Genomic DNA, 17,929 nt, shown 5'->3' with positions numbered 1-17,929 from the left:
TGCAAAAATTCAAATAGCACATGCCCCAATGTCCATATTATACAAACATAGTGGGTTGGAGGGGGCTGTGTTAAAAAACAAGGACGTGTGTCGACGTTTCGACCCAATGGACGCAGGATTAGTTGAACTCCTTGCATGTGGGTATTCTTCAGGACGGGTTCCTCGAGGGGAGTGAGGAACTTCCTGATTTTTCTCAGGATAGAATAATCGTCTTCGACCTTTCTCCTGAAACGTTTACCCTCTAAACTGATTTATTCAGGTACGCCTTTTCCATACTATGTGTCTACCCACACCAGACTTAAGATTTGTTCATTAATTAAATAAATTATCTAATTCATCTTTCTAATGATAGGTTGTTTGCCCCACTATCTCTACCCGTCCTGAAGAAGACCCACATGCAAGGAGTTCAACTAATCCTGCGTCCATTGGGTCGAAACGTCGACACACGTCCTTGTTTTTTAACACAGCCCCCTCCAACCCACTATGTTTGTATAATATGGACATTGGGGCATGTGCTATTTGAATTTTTGCATTGATTAATCATCTGTTTCACTGAATATTGGACATTGAACTCATACTATTGTTTGATCAATATCGTGTTTTTATTGTCACGAATCCCCCCCACTCTACCCTCACTACATCACGTACCTTCCACCCCCAGGGGCACCTATACCACTACAATTTTGTATGCTTTGTAAATGCTTATTACTGCCTCTTTCATATAATGTGAATTAAACATTATAGAGGTATTCTTTGTTGACTAGATTTACTCAAATGGCTTTCAAATAATATGGTCTTTTCTTTCTCTGGGACCCCCTCATTCTTAACGATAGTCACCCAGGTCCCAGCGACTTTATTGGGTTAACCCTTCTCCTTTATACCATGGGGTGGCAGAGTGGCCTAAAGAACGGTGATGGATTAAACCCAGATCTTTTGACTGGGTGTGAGTTTTGATTGGTTCAGATGCTCTGTCCATTACCACTCCCTTTCATACCACTTTTGGCCGCCATAAGTGTGGCAGGGTATGCTCAGACGTGAGTCCCTTGCTCACTTTGCCACTGGATTCAAGCAAGCCGGGCTGAAGACGGCTGGAATGCCAGAAACCGGTCCTCTGAAGCTTGTTTCCGGTCCAGGGAAGGCATGGCTTGGCAGTTCGGGCTGGACTGTTCCCATGAGGCACATGGTCAGACTGATTTGCATATTGCCATGTCTGAACTGGGGGGGCAGAGTGGGCTAAAGAACGGTGATGGATTAAACCCAGATCTTTTCACTGGGTGTGAGTGTTTGATTGGTTCAGATGCTCTGTCCATTACCACCCCCTTTCGTACCGTTCATGTATGCAATGGAAGATCCAAATCAGATAGGGTTGGGAGAGTTATATATAATCATCTACACCGCTCCAACCTTATCAATTATATTCTCCTGGACATAAGACCGTGGCCAACCTTGATAGATATGGGGTTATTCAAAGGTAGGATAACAATCATAATGCTGTGAGCCTATCACTGGTAGCCCTGGGTGACTCTCTCCCTGCAGCACTAAACGGGACCCTAGATAGAAGATTAGTGCCTACCAATAACCAGTGGAGGCTCAAGCAGCAAGTCTTGTGGCTGAGTCTGAAGAAACTCTCAAGAAGGTGCTAGAGGTTGTAACTGTAGGGCTGGAGTCTGTGGCAGGTATGATTGCGGACAGTAATAACCTAGACCCTTTGCAGAATTTACATGCAATGCATAATTCTATTTTCACCTCGCTTGGGGCACTACTTACAAAGGACACAAGGGGGCAAGGAAAAGATAAAACAGAGGCCTCATGGTACACTAAGCCTTGCCGGAAGTCAGGCATGTCTTGCCAAGGTCCATAACAGTAAGGCATAGAGATGCCATATGGGCAGTCAGGATACATTATAAAACCACCATACTAGAAGCTAAAAGAGAGTGGGAGTGTGACAAATGGTCTATGATATTAGATGCCATTAAAAGAAAATACCTCTGTACCTTTTGGCCTTTAGTTGCAGGGGGTGACTCAAGCTTACAGGCTCCACTTGATAACAGTAGTGCGGCAAGAGCTTGGCTCGAGCATTTTTCCAATTTGCATGTTCGAGTCGAAATTCAGGAAGCCTCCACTCAAAATCTGTCAGGTAGCCTCCAGAACTCAACTGCAGAAGTAGTAGAACCCGAGGCTACAGCTGACAATTTAAAGGTTATGTGAAACAGTGGCAAACTTGTTGGTGCTGCCGCCACTGGCCTTGTTGTTGATTAAACACACTTAGATATCTACCGCATAACAGAGGTAGAAGTTTCTAATACCCTGGAGTAGATTACACCCAACAAGGCACCAGAATTGATTAACGTGTGTGGTGACCTGTTTAAAATGTGTAAAGATATATGGTGCCCATATTTTGTCCACTCTTTTAATGCTCTGCTGTCCGGAGTTCCCATACCATCAACGTAGGCTGAGGCAGAGATCATCCCAATTTTCAAAAAAGGTTCTAGATCATCCCCTGCCAATTACAGAACGATAAGCCTTATCAATAGTGTTCAAAAATTATTTTCTCGTTTCATCCTGAATAGACTGAGTGAGTGAATGTTGGACACATAGGTCTTGACTCCACTGCAAGCTGGATTCAGCGACGGTATTAGCACGATAGACCAGGTTTTTCGACTACAGCTATTGTATTGAAGGATGTGTCTTTGAGGGGACGTTGACTGTACATAATTTTTGTGGCACTCTGATCTGCTTTCGATCTAGTCCCAAGAGAGTCACTATGGAGAACTATGGTGTAGATAAGGGTGCCTGCCTATCTTTTAAAAGTTGACATCAAGTTACATACCAATATTTTTGTCAGATGTGGACCCCAGGGTGAGCTGACTGATCCTATACCTGTAGATTGGAGGTTGAGTGAGTGGTGCGTGCTAGCTCCAGCCCTCTTCCTCCTTTAAATTAATAGCTTAGTCTCACATCTGCAGAAGTGTGAGGATCATGCTCCTTCTCTTACCAGGGTGAAGGTCCCAGACCAGCTGTTTGCGAATGACACCTTTTTGCTATCCAAAGCTCCTATGGGCCTACAAAAGCTCTTGGATGACTTTGGGGCCTTCTGCTGACAGCAGACCTGGAGATCATCCTTTGCAAGAATAAATGCATGGGGCCTCACTTATGAGGCCATGCGTCACTTTTACGCCGCTGGTGTGTCACTTTTTGTGACGCACCAGCAGCGTAAAAACTGTGCCTTGTTGCACCATATTTACAAAGTGACGCATCTAGATAGATGTGTCACTTTGTAAACCCCTGCGCTACATTATACCTACGCCTGGTATAATGTATGCAAGGGGGGCATTCTGACGCAAGAAAGAGTCATAGAAGTGACGCAGTGAAATCTATAAGATTTCACTGCGCCACTTCTGGGACACAAATGCGTCAATTTCTTACGCCTGCCTCACAGAAGGCGTAAGACTGACGCAGGCCCTTTCACATGGGGCTTGCCCCATGTGAAAGGACACATTGCTGGAGTTGCGTTCTTTTGTGACACAGTCTAGCAATGCATCACTTTTGCGCCATACAGATACGTCAGAAATACTGACGTATCTGTAACTCCTTGCGCCATGATGCGTCATACTGTAAATATGACGCATCATTGGTGTCGCAAGGTTTTCATGCAGCGATGCGTCACTTTTCATAAATGAGGCCCATGGTTTTTAATCCCTGCCTCACAACCCACTGGAATCCCACTCTCATCTGCGGAAGTTTGGAGCCTGTTCAAGTGTTTGATTTGGGGGGTGACCATATCGGATCACTTTGACTGGTCATTCCATATTCAGAAGCGTAAAATTAACCTTGAGCAATACTGTGGAGTTGTTTTGCTGGCCCAGTGTGTATCTGCATACCAACCAATTACCCCAGCCTTAGAGATCCATAGATGTTAGTCACTGGGGACCGCACTGTATGGTGCTGAATTATGTGGCGTTTGGGACACTAGGCTCCTTGAAATAGCGGAATTGTTTTTTTTAAGGGGCTTGAAAATACACCCAGCAAGCACCCCTTACACTCTTCATGACTAGATCATGGATTTAAGATAGTTAAAGATGTAGTGGGGCTGAAACTTTAATGTATTGGTGAAGACTTTGGTCAGCCACTGAACTCATACTTCTCCGAGGAGCCTTGGAAGAAGTTATGGAGCAGTTAGGGTCCTGTAAGATTACCTGGCTTAGGGTGGTCAGGGATAGGTTGAGACGGATTGGTTGTGGCAATTTCTGGCCAACACCAACTGATGTTGCACTGGTCTCCAAATAGGCATTGAATAGAGCCTATTGGCAATGCGTGGACCAAAACACTGCGAGTATCTCTAAGGTGGGTTCCTTCACTGACTCTTTCTTGGAGTTCAAAATTGACTACTGCTCTGAACCATTTTTAAATGAGGTGGAACCCCACTAGTCAGGAACCCTGTTTTTAAAGTTCCGTCTGGGGATCCTCCCATTTCGAATCTATTTCACTGCATGGAGGTTTTGGAATACAGAGTCTGACAAGCCATTCCCTTTTCTGCCCTGGGGTTATTGAAGTGGTTGAAAACGTAATTCTATTTTGTCCAGCCTAGCATGGTTCAAGGAAAAAGTGGATTTCGCCCCTTTGTCGTAATTTCGGGCTGAGGAAATACAGCATTGCCCTTAGAATACTCAGAAGTAACACATGTCAGCCTATTGTATATGCTGTCTCAAGGTATCTGATGTATAAGTGGAGGTTAAGACAGAAAAACATGTCCCTCTGATCCTGCTGTATACTAAATGTTTTAACTTATTTTATCCTGGTTTTACTGTACTATATCTAGTTGGATCTCTTTTATACACTTTGGGCCCGATTCACAGAACTAACTTTTCAGACAAAATCCTAAACTTACTACTTTTGGTATTCACAGAAGTTAGGATTTTGTCTTAAGAGAGACTTAAGTTAGGATTTTGTCTTAAGTCTGTTTAAGACAAACTTAAGACAAAATCCTAACTGGCGCATTCCTGTATATCAGCAGGGATGCGCCAGTAATTGTGCACCGCGGCTCCGCCACCCTGGATGCGCTGCATTTACAATGCAGCACACCATGGGGCAAAAATGGCACAGATGCGTCACGCATCTGTGCCGTAAAAGTGGTGCATTGCTGGAGTTGCGTCGCAAGCGTCCCAGCAAGGCTTGGGGGGCTCCATCTCCATAATGCTGCAAACCCCCCCCCCCCTGCGATGGAACGCCAACATGTGGCGCAGGGCTTTACAACATGACACATCTGGGAGATGCGTCACGTTGTAAATACCCCGCACCATGGTGCATTTTTTGCGCCACCGCTGCATCACAAAAGTGACGCAACGGCGGCGTAAAAGAGGCATAAGGGGCTTGTAAATCTGCCCCTATGTTTTTTGCAAAGTATGCTTTAAAATGTATCAATGGCGACTTATTATCCAGAAAAATGTTCCCCATATTATGCAGCATGCAACAGTGAAGTGAGCCCCAAAAAGATATTTTTACCCAGGCTCTGCACATGGCTCCGCCCCATTGTCGGAGCATTAGACCCCATCTCCCCGAAGCTTAAGTGTAATTGCGCCCAGGTACATACTAATGTGATAACGTGGCCCTCTTTCATTAAGTGCAATAAAATCCCATAAAAAATTACATTAAGTAAGCAAGATGACCGGCCAATCTATCTTTCAGGTGGTAGGACTTTCTGACAAATAATGACGTGTAAAGCAAACACAAGGAGATGATGGACGGAGCGCTAAACTTTTCAGACTCTCACCCCCATTTAAAGATCTGGGTTCAATCCATCATTGTTCTTTAGCTCATTTCGACACCACAGATCAGACACCGCTATATGCAAATCAGTCTAGGGCCCTGTGCCTCATGGGAACAGTCCAACCAGACTTGCCAAGGTTTCTCTGGGCCGGAAACGAGCATCCTGGGACCGGTTTTAAATTTACCTTGTTTCAACATATTTGGGTTAAAAGGAATGGAATTTCTTAGCGGAAATCCTCACCTACAACTAGTATTTACGCAAATACCCGAGTATGTACAGTACCTGCTTGTATGACCTGTATCGTCTTTTCCCAAATTCCTTCCGGAAACGTGTGGACTGAACAAGTGTAAGTTCCTATATCCGATGGCAAAGTCTCACTGAACTGTAGGGACTTGTCCTTCGAGTCTTTTCCTGCTTTTACGAAGCCAATCCTGTCTTTGTACGTTTCAGGGACGTGTATGCCATGCTCTGTGTTGAAAACAGCGATGGTATCTGGGGTCGAGCCATTATTTTTGGCCCAGATTACGTGCGTTATTGTTGAGGTCCCCCGGTACGTGCAGTTCAGAGTCATCCTCTCGGTGAGTTTTACGGTTTCATCCACGACAGCCCCTTCAACTGCGCCTGAAAGATACACAAATACTTATAAGAAGGCTCGGAAATGTTTGTTTTTTTTTTAAATCAAATTAATCTTTGTGCTACTTCTCTTCCATCCCATGTCACCTGTATTTTTTTCTGCAAATCAAAATTATTGAGTGTCGCAAGCTGAACCGTTGAAACTGCGTCACCAAAAAGCCAAACAACAAAAAAAAGTGTAATCGTAGCTCTAAAACCCCATATGGCATTTGTTTCTGAAGTAATTGTGAAGTCTTTCAAAAGAAGGCAAATAGGTACACAGAGGTACAACATCTGTCGCAAGAGAAGACGAGGCACTCAAAAAAATGTCATAAACAAAAGCTTACTATTGTACAGGTGGAAGATTGTAAAGAGAATAGCCAGGGAATCCATCGTTTGAGGAGACGAGCAGCTCTGTGTTGGCAAGGCACAAATGTGTCGCACTTGTTTAGAGGCCTGTTTCCTGCCTATACGAAGTGCTACTTTCATTCCGAGCAGATGTGTGAAGTCCCGATCTGTCACTCATTTTACTCAGCACACTTACCGTCTGCCTATGGCTGCTCATACCGACCACCGCGATTCAACCAGGAAATTGTGGTTTTTGCACTGTGCTGGAAACAAGCTTGCTTATTAGAGATTACAAATGTCCAGAGGCGTCAAAAAGTGGGAGGGAGTATTTTGGAGGGGGGAGGGGGTTCAAGCAAAAAAATATCCTAATGCTAGCAATGATGAAAACCAATAATTTCGATCAACCGAGGTTCATCTGGGGCCACTCTTTCTGAACGTATTAACTACCCACTGATAAGCCGTGGGCACAGTTTATCTTGAAAAAACAACTAATGGAGCCAGGCACCAAAGTGCCCAATTTTGGAATCAGATTTTACTAAAAGTAAAGAGAAAGCATTGCCTCTGTTTTATAATTTCATTTAACGCTGTCTATAGAGCGTTTTATATATTTGTGTAATTTTATGCAGAACAAGGATGGTCCCAAGGCATGGGAGCATTTTACAAAGGCACGGGGTGAAAGTTACAAAATAAAGTAATACGACCACACACAAAAGTTGAACATAAACAAAATGTGGTTAAATATCTAAAGGAGAGGTATAAGATATATAAACATTTCAAAAAACACATATAAGGCAACACTCTATTGAAAACTCACGAGGAAGTCAATATAGGATAGTCAAAGAGGTAGCGGCACTGAATAGATCGAGGAAAGAAAGTAATTGAGAGAAACTGAAGCAATAAAAGCAACATTCGAAGTAAAAGCAGGAGGAGACAAGGAAGAGGGTCAGAGCATGTACTTTTTCTGAACCGGACACCCACATACACGCAGAGGGATACACTTATTCCCAATCCTTTATATCGAAATGATGGACTAGATGGCGCTTTGTTGATGCTACTTGCTCATATAGATGCGATACTGACTTCAGATACGCAACATGTTCTTTGCTGAATGAAATACCCTATCAGAACTGTCAACAACAAAAAAAGACATTAAATAAGGAACCTTTTTGAGCCCTGAAGAAGTCCCAAGAGGGATGAAACGCATTGGCAACTAATTCTGTCGTGTTTTTAAGAATGCCATTTTTGGAATAAAAGGACAACTTTTTCTACAATCAAAAATACTATTGTTTGGTCTTTTCATTTGGGAAGCTTTTTTCTCGTATATTTTGTTCTGTCTTTGAAACATGATGCAATATTGCTGTTACAGATGTTTGTTGTTTGTGTTCTCGGGTGCGGGGTCAATTTTGTGCCAGAGGTAGTCAAGAGGGACGGAGCATGATAGCGCTCAGCTAGGTAAAAGCACAAGAAGGAGGTATGGGACTGGGACCAAGGAGTAACAGTGAGTGAGGAGGAAATAGAATCAGACATAAGAGGATGTCGCCGGTCTTGGGTTGCTTGTGTTCCAGTTCAGGAAAGACCTGGCGTGATAGTTCGGACTGTATTTTTTTATTTATTTATAAAGTTTTGTATAGCGCAAACATGACCCTTACGGGTATCAGAGAGCTTCACAATTTTGGGTAAGAGGGATACAGTATTTGGACGCAAAATATTTGTGACATAATTATGCAAGACTCGTGCAAGACTCCTGTATGTATCGGAACTCTTCATATAAGGGTAGGTCGGATAGAGTAATGGGGGAGGAACATTCGAACATATGTATGTACAACGCATGCTAACAATGTTATTTCCAGGGATATAACCATGTCACAAGTCAATCAAGATGACAGAATAGAGGTCAGTAATGGAGTCTAGTAGCCAAGGCCTATTCGGCCAGGATTGAGCATTAGGATTTTTTTCACTTCCTTTTTGAAGGAAGCAGTGGAGAATATTGTACGGATTTCCGGAAGAAGAGAGTTCCAAATCTTTGGGGCCATGCCAGAGAAGGTTCTGTTACTCGATCTCTTTTTGTGGAAATTCTGTGGTTTCAGGAGCATTCTACTTGTAGTTTGTCATGCTCTGCAACCCCCTGATCAATCTAGTTTTTGAGCCAGGTAGATGGCGGTCATGAAATGAAGGGCTTGTGCATCATGCAGGCAATTTTCAACTGAATTCTGGCCTTGTAATGTTCCTATTGGAGCGGGGTCAAGATTCACTTGCATATGGCTCAGCAACGGCACTTAAACAACAACAACGGCTCTTGAGCACCAATTAAGGACACATTCATTTTTGAAGGGAGAAGGAGATTAAGGGATTTGGCCCAAGTCACAGGATGTTGAGCCGAAGCAGAGACTCCAATCTGGTTCGCCAGCTACTAAGTCAACAGCTCTGGCCATTACACAACATCTCCTCCCCACTTGTAGGATTTGTTGGTTCTGTTTTAGGCAGTGGCAACAGGAGATATGGGCTGGTCGAAGCTGCCTCCAGACGAGAGCCCCAGTACTACTTTCTTTTACAAATTAACCACTGGCTGGGTACAAAATGAGGTTGCATTGTGGGCTAGACTCCTACCCCAGGATGTGCAAGTGGTTAAAAAAATTGCAATCCACCCTCCCATCATCTTTTGGTGTTTGATGTACCTCCCCATATTTTTTGCCTTTTTCTGGATCCTATTGTTGCAGGTTTACAAACTCTGCTGCTAGGGTGCTTCTGTCCAGACACCAGGGTGTGTACTCTGACCCTTTGAAAATGGCTAAATTGGCTTACCCCGGATTCATATATTTGACCTGATCATACATCCCTAGCATATGGAGTAGAACATGCACCCAGGGATTGGAAATCAAATTTCATGTGGGGACTGCAGCACTTATTGTGCCATCTACAAGGTAATCCTTTAAAACAAGCCTTCAGGCCCACTACTGCAGTAGGTTAAAAACCTGCTGTCAAACCTGTTAAAATAACCAGTTTTGACATGTGAGAAACTCTGCTTTTAGATAATGATAGGGATAGGGCAGGAATGCACCATAAATGCCAAAATAAGGTGCCTTCCTCCTCTCTGCCTCTGTGGTACCGCAAGCACCCTTGCACCATGGTGTAAGGGTGCCTGCGTTGCAGACACAATTCTTTTTTGCATAAAGGGACACTTTCCCGCACAGAAACAATCTTTAGATGCTTTTTCCTCTTTCTAAGTTTTCCCTCTTTCTTTCTGGCCCATAATTTGTTGGTGCTGTTAGATTTTAAAAAAATATTTAGGAAAAGTAACTTTTAAAAGGGTATATTTTTTCCTCCCTAAAGCTCCTGGATGACAATTTGCATTGCAGCTGCTCTACTTCGCTGAATGCGGAGAACCACCTGGGGCCGCAGGTGCCTTGGGGTTCTTCCCTTGGCCCATAACAACTCTACAGTGGATGCCTTGGGTCAGCACCAGGGCAGCACCCATTTACAGTGGTAGACCGTGGGGGATGGGATCCGCAGGCCCAAAAGCAGCCCAGTGATGGGGGTTCCATGCCCCTTCCCCCTAAAAATTGCACCAGGCCCTAGTAAATGGGGTCCCCAGAGCCAAAAGTGGCCCAGCAAAGGGCAGACTGTGCTCCTCTTCAAAGAAGAATGCTGGGCCCAAGGGTCCCTGGGGCTGATATTAGCCTGGGGAGGGGTACTGTGTGCCCCCATCACCTAATTTTAACACCAGGCATGGGGAATGGGCTCCTCAGGGCCTAACATGGCTCAAGGAGGATGGGGTCCCAGGGCTTAATGATGCTTAGCAGGAGGGGAAATAGCCCTGGTGTAGGAAAATGCCCATTTTTTTGTATTGTCACCCCCAGTTTTTGCTCTAAATGCTGATGATTATTACTATTATAGTGCACTGGAGTCTGTTGCCCATATGCCAGTCCCTGTGCTCTCTCCAAGAAACTGTTATGTTAGAGTTGCTGATCTCAAATTTAAAAAAGGTTTACCTCCTTATAGGTCCCTAGTATATGGTAGCAGAGGCACCAAGGGAATTGGTGGTAAAGGGACCCCCGGGCTGTAGCATGAGTGTCTGTCACACTGGGGGGCCAGCTCCTAGTGGGGGCCCTGGACATCAGTGATTGACCTGAGAGCCTGTGGGATAGGGGGCTTACCCGGCCATTGCTGCAGGCTGCTGGGAACTGGCACATCCGTGCCCTGCCTGTGTTCTTAGGAGGCCCACCTGGGGGGACTCGGTAGTAATAAAGGGGACACACACTCCAGACACAATACAAGGGGATGAAATCACTTCTACGAACTGCAACAACCTGATCGTCTTAGGCAAAGAACAGTAAAGCATCGCTCACCAGGGCGTACATCTAATATCTGGACCTTTGTACAACTTTCTCTTGACGACACCGAGGGCATGGACATCATGGGATTCTCCCTGATGAGCCCTAGTGGAAAATTGTTTAGTGACATGATCTGCTATCGCCCGCCCGGTGCAGTCAACTCCCATTTCAAGAATTGTATTAATAATTTATTTAATATCGTACTCACACACTCCAATGTGGTTATTGTAGGGGACATTAACCTCTTGGCTAATGGAAACAATGGGTCAGCACTTAGTGATCTTGTGCAATCTTATGAGAACTTGAACTTACAACAGCTGATACTAGCCCCTACTCACCAAGGTGGCCATGTTCTAGACCTCATTTTCGCCAACAAAAATACAGCCAAAGTTGAGGCCATTTCGCCTCTGTGCTGGACGGATCACTTCCTTGTTACCTTCACAGTAGGTATCCCCACAAAAAACCTAGATCTCACCACCACACCTAACTATCGCAAAGGCAGTGAGTGGAACAAAATGCATGATATTGCTAACCAAACGTCCTTATTCACTAACACTAATGTGTTTAACGCAAGCAAGCCTGTGGAAACTAACTACCAGGAATTTTGTAAACAGATCAATAAGACGCTTCTCCAATTTATTCCAATAAAAAACTTAAGAACTAAGCGTAAATGATCTGCCCCCTGGTTTAACAAGAATTTAAAAGTTCTCGGAAACAGCTGCAAATTGGCAGAAAGGAAATGGAGGAAAGGTTATGCTTGCGCTGATAAAGAAGCGTTGAAGATCAACTTGAATAACTATAAAAATGAAATCTCCAAAGCTAAGGCAGAGTTTTTTGCTAATTCTATTCTGGAGGCCCCTAATAAAACCCGCAGGGTCTTCAAAATAGCTGAAGAATTATCCAAACCTGACTGCCTAAAAAATCAAACTGTCGCAACTCAAGAACTCTGCGACAGCTTAGCAATTTTTTTCAAGGAGAAAATCTCTAAGATAATAACTGGGTTGTCAATAAGTCAGGATAATTCTAGTGATACGGTCTCTGAGACTCACCTTCAGCCATCAGCAGGTCAAATAAATGGAGGGGCGCACAAGTGTGGACCAACAACTCTAAACCAGTTTATTCCACCTACAGAAGACGAGTTCTACAAACTTGCTATGAGCACTAAATCTGGATCCCCATTGGACCCTCTCCCCCCAATGTCTGGATGGAGTATGGCAGACAGTTAATACCACAGCTCTATCAGATCTGCAGTCAATCCTTGTGCAGCAGGAAAGTTCCTACCTGCTAGAAACAGGTTTTAGTGACACCCCTGCTGAAGAAACCTACCCGTGACCCTCAGTGCTCAAACAATTACCGTCCTATATCACTTCTCCCTTATCCTGTAAAAATTCTTGAATGCCTGGTCAGCAGAACTCTGTCTGCCTTTTGGGAAACCAACTTGAAATTAGAAGATGAACAATTTGGTTTTCGACCAGGCCACGGGACAGAGACAGCATTGGTAGTGGTCTTGGACAAACTTAGAATGCGGGCAGACAAAGGTCAATCAACCGTGTTGATTTTACTCGCATGTCTGCCACATTCAACAAGGTCAACCACAAATTTTTATTGAAGCGGCTTGCGGAACTTGTGCTGGAGGACCTTGCTTTTAATTGGCTTAAGTCCTATCTGGAAAATAGGCAACAAGTGGTACAACTATCCCTCTTTTCATCCAAATTTAGAACGGTTCAGCATGGGATCCCTCAAGGATCTTCCATTAGCCCGATTCTTTTCAATATTTGTTTAAGACCTCTGATTCCCATCATTAAATCTTATAGCATTAAGCTGAATTATGCTGACGACACGCAGCTCATTCGGTCTCTGGAAGGAAGGGAGTCCATGTCACTCAGTGACTTCCACAAATGTATGCAGAAGACTGCTAGTTGGCTTATGGATAATTCCCTGCAGTTCAATGGTGGGAAAACAGAAATACTGCACTGCACAGTGAAAAAAGTTCCTCGCCCACTTCCAGATGAGTTCTGGCCTATCCAGACAGACACACCTCCCAATCCAGCGGCTGAAGTGCGCAATCTGGGTGTTATCTTCGACAACAAGCTGAGTATGGTGAAACATGTAAATAAAACAGTTGGCACCTGTTTCTCCCTTATCAAAGCTTTGCGGAAACTCCTTCCCATGTTGCCTTTGTCAGCCAGGGCTTTAGTAGTCAGAAGCATCATCCTTAGCCAGCTGGACTACTGTAATGCCCTGCTTCTTGGCGCACCTAATTGTCTTATTAAGAGACTACAAAGAATACAAATAATAGGCGCCAAGTTAGCCTTAAAGAGAAGACTGGATGACTCTGCAGCTCTTATTGATTTTCACTGGCTTCCTCTGGCACAGAGAATCCAGTTCAAAGCTGCATTCATTGTGTTCAAGGCCCTTCATGGACTTGGACCTCTGCCCCTGCAGAAAAACTTTGTTTGGCACTCCCCGTCACAAACTCTTCGATCCTCTAGCACTCACCTGGTCCGCACCACCAGAGTACGAACTTCCAGATTCGGAGATAGAGCATTCAGCTGCTCAGTGGCACTGCTGTGGAACAACCTCCCATTTAACATCAGAGAATTAGAGGAGTTTGTACAGTTTAGAAAAAAACGTAAAACCCACCTTTTCCCCAGGGTGTAGTGCTGTATCTCCTGCGGTAGGTAAACTCTGTGTGTGTAATGGAACCTCTGTCCTTTCAGCGCCAGGATACCCGTGGGGTGACAGAGCGCTTTATAAATGCTAGATACATTACATCACATTACATCTGGAACATTCAAGGGCGTGCTCTGTTCTATACTTGCTCACATTAATCCACGCCCTGATCGGAGTGCAGTCGGTACAATGACTGAAACAGCAAAGCTGCCATGCCGTCCCCAATGGACATACACTAGGAATGTTATAGGCATGAACTGCGCCCGGGGGACCCTTCCATTATTGGTGATACTTTCTCCTTCCTTGATGGGCCTGATTGGTGAGGACTGCAAATGTCCCTAGTTTGGTGACAGAGACAATGTGGTGATTATCATCTGGCACCCTTGGGGATGACGGTTGCAGGAGGGGCCCCAATCATCAGTGCCATGAAAGAGCATGAAACTGTCTCCCATAGCACAACATAGGCAAGGATAAGCCAGTTCACTAGAACCCTGTGAATAGCATAACCCCATACCCCACGCAACACCTCCCTACACAAAGAATTACAAGGCAATCTGAGACGAATGACACAGGTAACACAGAGATTGATGCTGAGCCCTCCAGGGCTTAACTGATGGCAGCGATTTAAGGCTTGCAGACCACGCTCTAACAGAAAGAAGAGACAATGTCAACTGATGTTAATCTCTTGTGGGCAGTCCTGAGGAAAGTTGAGGACAAAGCCGCAACCATTGAAAGCAACATATTTGAACTGCAGGTGGAAGTGGTTGCCCTCAAATGTCAAATGGCCCAGATGACCGCCACAATGAAGGCGCTGAAACGACGAGCGGAGGTTGCAGAGGGCTGCTCTTAGTACAGCAATATTCGAATCCAGGGAGCGGAAGAAGGCTGCACTGAAAAGATCCTGGAGGACTGAGTGTGGACTGAGATCAAGCCACCAGGCTTATCTGAATTCTTTGCAGTGGAAAGAGCATACAGAGCACTGATGCCTGAGGGTCATTATAGCAAAAATCCTCAATCCCTGTAACAGTGACAGCAACCTCAGAGCAGCTGAAAACGGCCACCCCCCTCCTCGGCAGCAGTAGAATAGCCATATTGCTACATTAAACCAAGCAGATGCAGGGCCAGCACAAATTATTTCTTGGCATTAAGCAAAAACCGAGAGCACTACAGATCCAATATATATGCTCTTGTATCCTGCAAAATTGAAAGTTCTCTCACAGGGGAAGGTACATTTCTTAGTCCAGCCCAAAGAGGTGTGGGAATGGTTGGAACTCAGGGTTGAGGCAATACCATCCCACTTGGGGCACATCCAAAAGCGAAACTGGGGTACCTGATCCAAAGAGAGGTCACATCGACGCAACTCAGCTGGGGTGACCCCAAGCTGTACCACAGGGCATCTGGAGGGTCACAGTTAACAAGGACAGTAACATGCAGCTCAGCACCATGAATGTGCAGACTAGACTAAATCTGGGGCATGAAAGAACAATAGATGAGTGTGTGATTGGATGCAGGGAAACTGTTTTAAATCCATCGAATGAAAATGACTGGCTGGGAAGCTAGCCAGACGTTTAAGTTTGCAAGTCCCTGTTGTATCACTGGGGATCTTGTGCAAGTCTTGGCACACGCATGGGGTGGGCATAAATAGTCACGTGGTTGAACTATGTTTGTCTGTGGGTGAGAGGGTTTGTTATGCATAGTATGTTGGTGTTTATAGCAGGTGGCAGGGACTCAGACATGGCAGGGAGAAAGGAGGATATCACCCGTAACCATGAACCATGACGGGCGCTGATGTCAGAATCCTGACGTGGCATGTCAGGGGATTGGTGACGTACACTAAGAGGTACAGGGTACTCAACTTCCAAAAATTACTGTTTGTTCTGATACAGGGGACCCTGGACAGACGTGACTTGAGCATACGGAACACATACACCCCTCCTTTTTTCACAACATTCAGCATGTGTTAACGAAAGAGGTTGATTTGCCTCTGATATGGCTGGGGGACTTAAACTGCATATTAGACCCCAACCTGGATAGGACACCTCTCAGGGTGAACACCAGGGGGCAGATTTACAAGCCCCCTGCGCCACTAGTATGTCACTTTTTGTGACACAATGGCAGCGCAATACACAGCTCCATATTTACAAGGACAGGAAAAACCACCCTGTGTGGCTTTTCCTGTCCTTGTAAATAAGACCCCTTTACACGCAGCACTTTGCACGCAAGGGCGTTCCATGGGTGTTGCTGTTAGTGTTCCCATGCAACAGTCATGGAACAAGACACATTTCCAGATCTACGCGGAATCATAAATCTGGAAATGTGTCAGCATGCTACGCCACCCTAGGGGTGGCGTAGCAAAGCGCACGCGGGAGAAATGTTTTCATTTCTCCTAGTTTCTTCCTCTTTCAATGCGTGCTGCATTCAACAGCACACATTGAATGAGGGAAATGCCAGTAGTGATTGTTTTTGTGCAGGAAGGTGCCCCTTTCTGCACAAAAACAATCTCCCCATGACACAAGCATCCTTGCACCATGGTGCAAGGGTGAATGCACCTGCGCATGTCAGCTGTTTGTGCGCCGACTCAGGAGTGAGCACAGGAATGCGACATATTATTGTAAATATGTTGCATTCCTGTGCTTTGGAAGTGCTGCAGCGTGGCGCAGGCAAAGGGCTTGCTTTGCCACGCTTTGGCACTTCCTTGTGAATCTGCCCCCAAGTCGCTAATGACAGCATCGCTTAGTGGGATTATGCAAAACATGGGTATAGAAGATGTCTGCGACTAGGTCACGCTATGCAGCAGGTATATACTTATTACTCCGCCACACACAGCACATACAGCAGACTGGATAGAATTCAGGTGGCAGGATTCCCACGTGTGGAAGACATTGAGGTTACACACATAGCATGTTTCCTGTCTGATCATTACGCGATTAGTTGTGCCATAAAGTGGGACAACCCCGCATAGATGGAAAGAACCTGGAGGATGTTGGTTGACATTCTGATGGAGCCATTAGGCAAGAAAGCATTGTCGCTGGCATTGTCGTCAGATTACACCAAGGCCAACTTGGGTCCTACGACCAGCAGACCTACGGAGTGGAAGGTCTTCAAAGTGGTACTGAGGGGCACATGCATGGGTTTGACCAGCAGAGAGCGTCAACAGTTTCAGGTGGAACTCGGCAGAAAGGATGCATCGCTGGATTTGCTTCAAGTTGGGGAGCAGTCCCACCCTGCCACATGTTGTAGGGAGCTGACAGCGTGCAGATGCATAGCAGATATATGGGACAGACTGGATAAATACACGCTCAGAGACTGCACAGGGAAGGAGAGAAATCCATGACCATGTCATGAATGATGTAATATGTGACCTCATCAGCAGTGGATAGCGGGCGCACGAGTTATAGTGAGTCCAACTAACCATAACGTGGGAATTTCAATGGTTTTGTAGGAGTAAAATGTCCAGCTAACTATAACTGGCGTTAAACCTATGGGTTTTTCAGTGAATTTCAAAGGTTTTTTAAATGCTAATTCCTAACTATAACGATTGTGAAACCTATGGTTTTTTCAGTGAATTTCATAGTTTTTTTAAAAGCTAATTCATTTGTATATCGACTTTGTAACTTATAATCATTTTTTTGTTAGCTGTTTTTTACATCAAATATTATTATTATTATTTTTTTAAAACATTTGTTAAATGTATATATTTTGTTATCATTTTTTCCTGGTGCGCCAGAGCGCACCCGGAAGACCACCCAGCGTTTACTCCGTGAATTTATTTATTTATTTTTAAAAGATTTTTTGTCTGTCAGGGTCCTTCTAGGCCCCCTCAGAAAACCTAGGGGGTCAGAGGATGTCTATTCTGCCCCTTTTTGATTATTTCCCCATTTATTTTTCACCTCATGTGTCTATTGTTCAGAGTCACAAGATGGCGGACTATGCAGACCATTTAGAATGTTTACAGACCCTCAAGACCCAATTAGCTTTTGAAATTTACAACCAATTAAAATGTTTCTTTGGTTTTGAATTTCTGTGTGATGAAGTTTCATTGGTTTTCTACTAATGAAATGGTTCTCTGATGAGAGGGAAACACAGCCATTTTGTGATAGTACTCTTTGAGGTACATTTGAGAGGAATTTCTGGTGTTGTATTTCTGGTGTAAACATTTACACAGTATTATCTCTTCTACTGCTTTTTAAAAGGTGAG

The 17,929-nt window shown here is 44.6% G+C and overlaps 1 protein-coding gene across 2 annotated transcripts in view; it reads right to left on the bottom strand.

The window, feature by feature from the left end:
* The window catches only part of CD226 (CD226 molecule), a 395,540-nt gene extending 388,605 nt beyond the window's left edge, over positions 1 to 6,935 (bottom strand). The window contains exons 1-2 of one of the 2 annotated variants that reach the window (XM_086965452.1): positions 6,727 to 6,935; positions 6,050 to 6,388 (exon numbers count right to left, since the gene is read on the bottom strand). In XM_086965452.1, the coding sequence (XP_086821578.1) occupies positions 6,050 to 6,388; positions 6,727 to 6,868 (481 nt within the window). In that variant the 5' untranslated portion in view covers positions 6,869 to 6,935. The remainder of the gene's footprint in view (positions 1 to 6,049; positions 6,389 to 6,726) is intronic. The other variant, XM_086965451.1, reaches the window with a different exon arrangement.
* Between the last annotated feature and the right edge of the window lie 10,994 nt (positions 6,936 to 17,929).

This window comes from Lissotriton vulgaris, chromosome 4_1 (assembly GCF_964263255.1).
Source record: "Lissotriton vulgaris chromosome 4_1, aLisVul1.2, whole genome shotgun sequence".
Lineage (NCBI taxonomy): Eukaryota > Metazoa > Chordata > Amphibia > Caudata > Salamandridae > Lissotriton > Lissotriton vulgaris.
Note: the sequence above shows the minus strand (reverse complement) of the source record. Positions and strands in the feature narration are given on the sequence as shown.